An 11,613-nucleotide genomic window follows, 5' to 3' on the forward strand; every position below is an offset into this window, starting at 1 on the left:
CCTCAAGGATCTAGAACTAGAAGTACCATATGACCCAGCCATCCCATTACTGGGTATATACCTAAAGGATCATAAATTATGCTGCTATAAAGACACATGCACACATATGTTTATTGCGGCACTATTCACAATAGCAAAGACTTGGAATCAACCCAAATGTCCATCAGTGACAGACTGGATTAAGAAAATGTGGCACATATGCACCATGGAATACTATGCAGCCATAAAAAGGATGAGTTTGTGTCCTTTGTAGGCACATGGATGCAGCTGGAAACCATCATTCTTAGCAAACTATCACAAGAAAAGAAAACCAAACACCGCATTTTCTCACTCATACGTGGGAACTGAACAATGAGCTCACTTGGACTCGGGAAGGGGAACATCACACACTGGGGCCTATCATGGGGAGGGGGGAGAGGGGTGGATTTGCATTGGGAGTTATACCTGATGTAAATGACGATTTGATGGGTGCTGCTGAGTTGATGCGTGCACCACACCAACATGGCCTATGTATACATATGTAACAAACCTGCATGTTGTGCACATGTACCCTATAACTTATAGTATAATAATGATGATGATAATAATAATAATAATAATAATAATAATAATAATAATAATGATAATAAATGATTATAACACAAAGTTGGCAGTTGATACACCCCTGAAGTAGGACAGTAAAGGTAAAAAAAAAAAAATAAAAGAAAGAAAGAAATGCAAGGCAGATCTGATACATAATTTTGCCTACTCCGGTTTCAACTCCTGAATTCTTGATTTGTTTCAAAGGATTACAATGGGTAGATTTTTATTTTTTATTTTTATTTATTTATTTATTTATTTATTTATTTATTTATTTATTTATTTATTTATTTATTTTGACAAAGCACTATCATTTTTAATGTAGAAAAGGTCCTACAAATAAGAAAAAATTACAGAAAAGGAAATACACATGTTTTATAAACTTAAACAAAATGTTTAGTCTCACTCATAGAGAAATCAAATTAAAACCAGTGATACACCATTTAAAAAAAAAGTAGATATGAAAAAGTAAAAAGTTGAATTAAACACTTAAATTGGTATGATGGTAGCATACACTGGTATAATATCTCACAAGGGCAGTAAGTTAAAAATTTATATATTCTAGGAATTTCTTTTATATAAATGCATGTACCTGTATGAAATGAGGTATATCTATAAGACTATTCAATGCAGCATTGTTTATAGTAACAAAAGATTAGAAACGCCCTAAGTACCTGCCAACTAAAAGTTGGTTATAGTGTATCCCTACATAGATTTATGAATACTAGGGAATTCTTGGAATATTATGCAGCTAACAAAAAAAATACCTAGTATAGATTGAGCATCCCAAATCTGGAAATAGAAAATTCTCCAAAATCCCAAAGTTTTTGAGTGACATGATGCTCAAAGGAAATACTAATTAGAGCATTTTTGAATTTGAGATGCCCAACTGTTAACACTTCTTAGTCACAATCATTTTGGATTTTGGAATATTTCTATTATACTTAATGGGTAGATTTTAAAAAATGTATATTATATAATTTATGTTTAGAAAATCTGGAATATTCAAGGTGAAAGTTCTTGGATTAAATAAATACTTCCGTTATCTTCTCTGGCAGCTAGAGTATTCTAATATCTTCTCATGGACACCTCAATCCTCTTAGAGAAGACCTGCCAAATGGGACAGGGGTGAAGGATCAGTCATTGTAGCTATGCTGATTACATGCTTCCTAGGCTCCCTCTCGTTATTCTTTTTTCTCTTTTTTTTTTTTGAGATGGAGTCTCGCTCTGTCTCTAGGCTGGTGTACAGTGGGCTCACTGCAACCTCCACCCACCGGGTCTGGTTCAAGCAATTCTGCCTCAGTCTCCCAAGTAGCTGGGATTACAGACATGCACCACCACACCCAGCTAATTTCTGTATTTTTGGTAGAGACGGGGTTTTACAGTGTTGGCCAGGCTGATCTTGAACTCCTGACCTCATGATCTGCCTGCCTTGGCCTCCCAAAGCTAGGCTCCCTCTTTTATCTTGCCATGACTCCCTGACTACTTTCAGTCTATTTGGCTGTGACAGTCATTGCTGTTACCCTTCTTAGAGTCAGGGAAAACAAATGATACCCCACAAAAGAAACAGCTATAATCAAAGCAGATGAGTTTATAGAATGTAAATTACATATGCTAAGGATAATTGGATCCTGGTCACAAGGAAGAACAGGTAATTTTACTTACCAGGTAAGTGGATTCCTGCATAGATTTGCTTGCCTAAAACTCACTCCCTGACTTCTATTCCATCAAATGAGTGAACTTCAGCTCATTTGATGAGAGCAGGTCCTCATGTAATGTCATTTCACACAATGTTGTGTCATTATAACATTGATAAGAAAAAAAATGGATTTCCGGCGGGGGCCACTGTCTGTGTGGTGTTTGCATATTCTCTCCATGTCAGACTGGACTTTTTCCAGGGACTCAAATAGTTTCCTTCTACATCCCAATGATGTACAGCTGAAGTCTAAATTTTCCCAGTGTGACTGAGTGGTTGTGTGTGTGAGTGCTCCCTGTAATGCAATGTAATCCAGGTTCCCTGAGCTTTTGGGAACCAACCCAAAGCTGCCAGGATAAGCTTGGACCACCTGTAACCCTGAACTGGAATAAGTGGGTTGGGAAATGAATGAATGAATGAATGAAAATCATTGTAAAGTGAAAATTAGTAAAGTGTACTGAAATCATATAAATGTATGACAATAGATGATACTTGTGATTGCTGGTTTTTAAACTGTGTGGTGGTAGAAGATTCTTCTTACAATTTTCCTTTATCTCTATTTTGTTACCTGTAACATTAAGATAACAATATTAATTACTCCTTAGTATGTTTTAAAAGGATGAAATGAGATAAAGAATATAAAACACTGTGGCTGGCATATGATACATACTTTGTTAAATATAAGGGAAGACGAAGACAGTGATTTTAAAAACTTTGTTGGGACACATACAGGGCCTCAGTGGAAACTCACACTCTATTATGTTTAGAACACATACTTTTTATGTTTCTGTACTTCTCTCCTACATTTAAAGGTACCCTGGGTCTCCAGATAGATCAGGAAACTTTACATGGCATCACCCAGCAATGACTCCACTACTCCAGTCTCTGAATTCCTCCTCATCTGCTTCCCCAACTTCCAGAGTTGGCAGCACTGGCTGTCCCTGCCCCTCAGCCTTCTCTTCCTCCTGGCCATGGGGGCTAACACCACCCTCCTGATCACCATCCAGCTGGAGGCTTCTCTGCACCAGCCCCTGTACTACCTGCTCAGCCTCCTCTCCCTGCTGGACATCATGCTCTGCCTCACCGTCATCCGCAAGGTCCTGGCCATCTTCTGGTTTGAACTCAGGTCAATCAGCTTTCCAGCCTGCTTCCTTCAGATGTTCATCATGAACAGTTTTTTGACCATGGAGTCCTGCACATTCATGGTCATGGCCTATGACCATTATGTGGCCATCTGCCATCCATTGAGATACCCATCTATCATCACTGACCAGTTTGTGGCTAGGGCTGTGGTCTTTGTTATAGCCCGGAATGCCTTTGTTTCTCTTCCTGTTCCCATGCTTTCTGCCAGGCTCAGATACTGTGTGGGAAACATAATCAAGAACTGCATCTGCACTAGCCTGTCTGTGTCCAAACTCTCTTGTGATGACATCACTTTCAATCAGCTGTACCAGTTTGTGGCAGGCCAGACTCTGTTGGGCTCTGACCTTATCCTTATTGTTATCTCCTATTCTTTTATACTGAAAGTTGTGCTGAGGATCAAGGCTGAGGGTGCTGTGGCCAAGGCCTTGAGCACGTGTGGTTCCCACTTCATCCTCATCTTCTTCTTCAGCACAGTCCTGCTGGTTCTGGTCATCACTAACCTGGCCAGGAAGACAATTCCTCCCGATGTCCCCATCCTGCTCAACATCCTGTACCACCTCATTCCCCCAGCTCTGAACCCCATTGTTTATGGTGTGAGAACCAAGGAGATCAAGCAGGGAATCCAGAACCTGCTGAAGAGGTTATAAGAGTAAAAAGGATTAGATCCACCTTTAGAGTTGTTAATTAAAATTGGGAAATGGGGAACTATTCTTATGTTGGAAAGGAAATTTCACTTTTAAATCCTGGCCTGAGTTCTGATTCTTCTGTTCTCAATATCTCAGGCAACAATGAACACATTTATTTGTGAATCTTTGTTTTCTGTTGCTTGAAAGGAAACCTCCCTTTTCTGGATTCTATGGTTACTTCGGAATTTTTCCTGAACTAATCTGCAACGAAGAATCTTGCCAAGACTTTGACAAATGGAACTGTATTAGAATGGAAGTGTTTGACCACTAAAGAAACAAACTTTATATAATGCCCTTAAAAGGATCAGCCTGTCTTCTGAGCTGCAAATGACATGGATTCCTTTCCTGTCTCTGATTCAGCCTGGCAGATGGCTGCCTGGCTTGAGTGCCATAAAGGCATGGCTTGGGTTAAGTACAGATGTTGACCCTGGAACAACTTGGGGTTGAGTGCCTTGCCCTGAACACCCCGACTCTCTTCCGTGGCGCCTGAGACAGATGTGCTATTCCCTGGCTCCTAAAATTCTCCCATACCTCTCTGAGGGCAGCATTTCCATTCGTTCTCTCTACTTAGAATTTCTTTCTTCAGTTTTTGGTTTGTAAATGAGGTTGACAAAGTTTTAGGATTTTTAGGTTGTGGGGGGGGGGGGAGTTGTATTGTTTGAAGTGCTTTATGTTCTTTTATTCATCATCTTCTTGTCGTTATAATCATGGTTCCTATGTCACCTTGAACTGCCCATCGTAGGCTCGAATGAGCCATCCTGTTCATTCCCTCTGTTGCTGTTTGCTGCAGCCTCCCTCCTGAGCTGTGGCTGGCAAAGCTGCCAACAGTTTCCCAGACCTGAAAGTTCTATGGTTTGTTTTTCACAGAATAGTGTATTCCACTATTTTGGCATTTCCTTCTTAATGATGCCACACAGTTCAGTATCTTCAAGGAATATTAAACAGTCTTAATCTGTCTGTTTTGGGGATGTAAATTAAGATTTCAATTTTGTCATTTGTCCAAGCATTGTTTGAAAACTGTCCCAACTGGACTATCCTACTTTCATTTGTACAGAAGCTTATCTTTGCTGAATGACTTGTATTAAAATTAATGTCTCTACAGTGTTTAAAAAATTTTATATGTTACAGCACTTTTTTTATTACAGGCCTCCTATGCAATAGCCCTAACATACTTTCGACTTATCTTAAACTTTGTTTTCTCTGCCACTAACTGCTCATTATTTCTTGAAAATTACTTATTCCCATTTTGATCTCTCTCTTTTCAATTATTTGATGCTTCTCAGATCAGCCTTCTTTTACCATTATCACCATTTGCCAAACCCCATCTTTCCTACCAGGTTTAATTCAAATGCACCTCCCACAGTAGGTCTTCCTTTCCTGATCTTCCCGACTGGAATCATTATTTTTGCATCTTGTGTGGCTATATTTCTTTCTCTGACACTGTCATAAGCTTCTTTTAGGTTGAGAGTATTTTATTCATCTTTAAAATTTGGCATGGCTACTTTTACTGTCTCTTATACAGATAAATTTAAAATAAAAATGTATTGAACAAAATGTGTAGAACATTTTATAAGTGATCTCCTATCTCTCATTTTCTTTGATAACTAATTAGAAACAGCAATAAAATCTTATACTATTATGTGTCCTTATAGTACCTAACACAGAGCCTTATTTTGAGCCAGCACAAAATGAACCTCTATATAGTGAAGACCATTAGGATTGAGACAGTCTGGACAATGGGAATTGTATTCTCAGATAAAATAATTTGGCTAAATTTGTGTACTCAGATTTCGTGAACTTTGGCTAAACTCATAGATTCTGGCTTTATTACCTTGAAAATGGTGTTAATTTATTTTTTATTGTTTTTTCGAAGAGCGAATTAACTAATAAAAGTTTTTGTATAATGAGTATATACACATTAAATTATATGCATTGAATTATTTATTATTATTATTTTCCCAAGCATGCTGCTTCCCCTGCTGCTCTCTGAATAATAGGCTGGCCATTATTGCACACCTTATTTATCTTGGGGTATAAGGTATCCATGGAATTTGAGTCCTCCTCTGTCTCTTTAGTTATTTTTGTCACTGGTTTATTTTCTTGAGAAGTTCTATTGCTTATATGAGGGTTATCACATAGGAATTCCAAGCAATTGGGTTCCCCATAGGACTTTTAGTTGAACATAGCCGATTTATATCCATTTCAATCTGGGTGCACCACGAGGCTCTCCACAAGCATTCCTTCTGAAACATGTAGGGACAGCCATTGAAGATCCGTGGCTATACCACTCCAATGATCACATTCTTTAAGGTTACCAGGCTTTCAATGCCACTTGTCCCTCCAAATTGTAGCAACAATCCCATCTGGTATGTTTGAGAGAGACGACACAATAATCATAAACTAGGAAACTGTTTTCACCATGTCCAAGCAGCTATCTTAGTAAATTATCTTTGTGATTCATGACCACACAGTGTGCAGAGGCTTCATTGCTTTGCAATCCCTGCTCAAAGCAGTGTGAAGAATCCTCATTCTCAGTTTACCTATAAAATATCAAATGAAATAAACAGAGTCCACAAATGCTGTATTACACATTTTCTCCAGAGTGTCCTATTGGGTTCTTATCTTAGTCCAACTTTTCTTCTTGGGGTAGAACAACTTCTGCAACTTCTCTCAAAATCAGATGTCACTTGTCACTTCTTCTGAGAAAAGTTGTTTGGTTATTACTCGCTGCTTCTGAAGCATTTTTAATAGAAAAGAGTGATAGTCTCTTTCTTTGGTGTTATCGCTTTCATCTGCCACTCTCCTTCCTATCATAATTTCCCCTTTCTTTGCTTTATTATCCTTCCTAATTCAGACTCTTCCCAAATGAGAGCCTCTGGTTCAGGCACAGAGACAATACACAAATCAGACTGCAGCAGGAGTCTCCCTGGGATCTTTTCTTTTCTCTAGGAAGAGGTAGTAGGGTTGGAAGGTAACAGGTAGTGTGTAACGAAACCATCTCTATCCTCAGGCATTATTTAAGGTCAGTCCTAGCTTGGCCAGAGGAGGTGAGGCTGATACCCAACCCAAGGTTTCCTTTGGAGAACAGAGAGAGAAGTTCAAAGTGACATAGGTAAAATCTCACCCAGTTATGCACAGTTGTCTGCAACACAATTGTCTTCCCACCATCTCATTCTTGGAGCCCAGCCTTGTGAGGTGAGAAAGAGAAAGGATTATGTCTCAGCATCCTCTCCAGCTTCCTCACTCCTACTGCTGGTACCAAGAGGCTTTCCAAAGCATTTTTCCTTCACTGTCACACATATTTGGACAAATCTTATATCTGTCCAGTGAGTGAGTTGGATTTTCATGCTCTTATCATTAATAACAAATATTCCACTTGCCCATTCCAATTTTGAAGCCACTGTGATGTAGGTATTAGGGAAATGATATGTCTGCAATATGTTATGCTTTATAGCCCATTCTTGTATACTGGCTATAATAAAATGGCCCCGGTTTATGGATACCATGTAATTCTCATTTAAACATAATTTTTCTAAGAGTATACCTAAAGTCTGAAATGAAGTTCTCTCTCTCCTAAGTCTGGAAATATTTGTTTTTCAAATATATATGGTTTTTATTTATAATGCCTCAAGTCTCCCAGATGTCTCCTCAACTTTCTTCCTGTTCACCACTATCCCAATATTGGATTTTATCTTCTGGGTTTTCTGTCCATGCCTCCCTGAAGAATAGGCCTATGCTCTAGGTTCAGATGCCTAAAATAGCCTTAGCCCTGGTGGGCTGTGGGGAGAGAAGTGGCAGAGTGGAGCTTTGGACAGGAAAATAGCTTCTGGAACCTCAGAGTGGGGAAGTCTGATGGTGCATTAGACAGTCACAAGTAGTAATTATAGTACAGCATCCTTGAGCTGCTAGATCTGCTTTGGAACAGGAAAATTATGAGGATGAGAGTCTTGTAGGGACCCAGGTGTTCCGTATAAGCAGGAAGAAGTAATTCTTCTGGTAGAAATACAGCAGATCTGGGGTTGAAGATTCAGATTCTGCCAATATCGCCAATATCCCAAAATCTGCTGTATCCCTGCTTTTCCATGGGGAAAAGTTTTTCTTAATGTGAACTGTACACTACCCATTTAAACACAACTGAGATTTCCAGAATGAAGGTTCTTGAATTGAATCTATACCTTCATTATTGTCTATGACAGCTGTAGACTAGGAGACTCAGTGAGTTTATGTTATCAACTATAATTCACCTCTTCTAGAGAAGATTGCCATGGAAGCACCAGAAAAGATAGGGCCATTAATCTCAGCTGCCTTGATTTCTCCCTCCTGGGCTTCCCATCTCAGTGCTCTTGCTCTCAGTGCTCTTTCCTGCTTCTCTGTCTGGGACAGAAAACCTTTTCCATTGCTCAAGCCACAATACTCCTCAGAAAACTTCGGACTGGGCATGGGTTCAATTTTTATCTTTTGTTCATTGCCCCAGCAAAAAGAATATAATATCTAACAGGAAACAAAGTCAATGCCTCTAGAGAAATAGACTTATTTCTTTGGAATCTGGCCACAAGTAAGTCTGTATAGTCTGACTAACAGAATAAATAAGCTTTTATTTGGATGTGTATCTGAAGCTGTAGTTGTTTCTAATTCCAATTCTACCTTTCGTCATCCTTTGTTAACAACATCTAGTTGTAGTTTCCAAATACATCTTATATGAAAGAATGGTGCTCCTATTACCACATTTGGAGGTATCTAGAAATTTTGGAGTTCTTTACTGAATAGCCACATTGGTTCAAAAAAAAAAAAAAAAAAAAAAAGAAAGAAAAAAAGAAAAGAGGCTGGGCTATAGGTTGCTGAAAAGTCTTAATCCCTGGCAGAGATTCTGTGAGGAGCTAAGCTAAGCTAATGGTGGATTTATTGATCACCCCTGTTCTAAATGAGGTCTTCCCGTTGTGAAGTCAGAAAGACCAGTCTAATATATATAAAGAATATATATATATTCTTTCTCCCATTCATCTGTTGATAGCATTAGGTTGATTCCATATGTTGCTATTGGAAACAGTGCTGCAATAAACATGGGAGTAAAGTTATCTCTTTGACATACTGATTTAATTTTCTGCTATAATGGGAAACAAAATCCTGTCATGTGCTATGGTATAGATGAGTCTGGAGGACATTATATTAAGTGAAATATTAAGACCAAAAAAACAAATACACATGATCTCACTCAAATGAAGAATATGAAAAAGTTTTCTATAAAGTCTTAGACAGTAGAAAGGTGGTTACCAGAGTCTGGATAGTTAGGTGGGAGAGAGGGATTGAGAGATGTTCATCAAAAGATGAATAATTACAGTTAGATTAGAGGAGGCTGTTCGAGAAATCTATTGCACAGCATGGTGACTATAGTTAATGATGACATATTGTATTCTTGAAAAATGAAAAGATAGTGAACATTTAGTGGTGTTCTCACCACACAAATGATAGCTATGTGAGGTAGTGCATATACTAATTAGCTAGATTTAACTATTCCACCCTGTATGTATACTTTAAAACATGTTGTACACAATAAACACTTGAAATTTAATCTGTCAATTAAAAACATAATAAAAGAAATCCCCAAAGAAACTTTGATGGGTAGTATTGCAAAAGAAAATGAACACTGTAATTTTGACCTGACCCAGAAATTGAACAAATTAAAAAAATTTCTGCATCCAATCCAACTCAAGAGTCATGGTGCCATGCAACCAACACCAAGATTAAACTTGTATCCTAAGGAAAATAAAAGGAGTGTTTAGTTTCCCATAACTCTAGACCTCTGCTGTTCAATACAGTAGTTAAGAGCCATATGTGGTTATTGAGCCCTTGAGATGTGGCCAGTTCAAATTGCAACATACTATAATTGTAAAGTGCACAACTGAGTTTGAAGGCTTAGTACAAAAAGAATGAATAATACAAAATAGCTCTTTCACACTTTAAAATATTGATTGCATGTTAAAGTGGTTGTCAGCAAAGCCTGAGTCCTGTTCTCTCACTCTCCTATCTGCACAGCAGGAGTTTCACCACTCGCTCCACCTTCTCTACCAACTACCAGTCCCTGGGGTGAGTCCAACCGCCCAGCTGACCCGGCAGGTCAGCAGTGTGGCCAGCGTCTATGCAGGTGCTGGGGGCTCGGGTTCCCTGATCTCCACGTTCTGGTCCACCAGCTTCTAGGTGGCTTGAGGTCTGGGGGCCTGGCCACAGGGATGGCCAGGGGTCTGGCAGGAATGGGAGGCATCCAGGATGAGAAGGAGACCATGCAAGGCCTGAACAACTGCCTGGCCTCCTAGATAGACAGAGTGAGGAGCCTGGAGACTGAGAATTGGAAGCTGGAGAGCAAAATCCAGGAGCATCTGGAGAGGAAAGGACCCTGGGTCAGAGACTGGGGGTGTTACCTCAAGACCTTTGAGTATCTAAGGGCTCAGATCTTCGCAAATACTGTGGACAATGCCCGCATCATTCTGCAAATCAAAAATGCCCATCTTGTGGCTCCTGACTTTAGAATCAAGTATGAGACAGAGCTGGTCATGTGCCAGTCTGTGGAGAGTGACTTCCATGGGCTCCACAAGGTCATTGATAACACCAATGTCACTCAGCTGCAGTTGGAGACAGAGACCGAGGCTGTCAAGGAGGAGCTGCTCTTCATGAAAAATCATGAAGAGGAAGTAAAAAGCCTACAAGCCCAGATTGCCAGATCTGGGTTGACCATGGAGATAGATGCCCCCAAATCTCAGGACCGCGCCAAGATCATGGCAGACATTAGGCGCAATACGACGAGCTGGCTGGGAAGAACTGAGAGAAGCTGGACAAGTACTGGTCTTGGCAGGTTGAGGGGAGCACCACACGCAGTCCACTAAGGTTGGAGCTGCTGAGATGACGCTCATGGAACTGAGACATATAGTCCAGTCTTTGGAGATAGACCTGGACTGGATGAGAAATCTGAAAGCCAGCTTAGAGAACAGCCTGAGGGAGTTGGAGGCCCGGTATACCCTGCAGATGGAGCAGCTCAACGGGATCCTGCTGCACCTGGAGTCGGAGCTGGCACAGACCTGAGCAGAGAGGCAGCGCTAGGCCCAGGAGTAGTAAGCTCTGCTGAACATCAAGGGCAAGCTGGAGGCTGAGATGGCCACCTACCGCCACCTGCTGGAAGACAGCGAAGACTTCAATCTTTGTTGCCTTGGACAGCCCCAACTCCACGCAAACCATCCAAAAGACTACCACCCGCCAGATAGTGGACGGCAAAGTGGTGTCTGAGACCAATGACACCAAAGTTCTAAGACATTAAGCCAGCAGAGGCAGAGTACTGTTTAGGGAGCAGGAGGCCAATAAAAAGTTCAGAGTTTAAAAAATATATGGTTACATGTTAAAGTGATACTATTTTAGATATGCTAACTAAAATAACATATTACGTTCAATTTTACATGTTTTCTTTCACTTTTTAAAGATGGCTACTAAAAATTTAAAATGACGTGTGGTTTGCATTATATT

The 11,613-nt window shown here is 39.9% G+C and overlaps 1 protein-coding gene and 1 pseudogene across 1 annotated transcript; both read left to right on the forward strand.

Annotated features, from left to right (window-relative positions):
* The first annotated feature begins 2,928 nt into the window (after positions 1–2,928).
* LOC111528247 (olfactory receptor 56A4) lies at positions 2,929–4,254 on the forward strand. The gene has a single exon (XM_023194950.3). The coding sequence runs from the start codon at positions 3,124–3,126 to the stop codon at positions 4,063–4,065; it is 942 nt and encodes a 313-aa protein (XP_023050718.1). The 5' UTR covers positions 2,929–3,123; the 3' UTR covers positions 4,066–4,254.
* Positions 4,255–7,234: 2,980 nt separating this feature from the next.
* Positions 7,235–11,410, forward strand: LOC111528246 (annotated as a pseudogene).
* Positions 11,411–11,613: the final 203 nt, after the last annotated feature.

This window comes from Piliocolobus tephrosceles, chromosome 13 (assembly GCF_002776525.5).
Source record: "Piliocolobus tephrosceles isolate RC106 chromosome 13, ASM277652v3, whole genome shotgun sequence".
NCBI classification, from domain to species: domain Eukaryota; kingdom Metazoa; phylum Chordata; class Mammalia; order Primates; family Cercopithecidae; genus Piliocolobus; species Piliocolobus tephrosceles.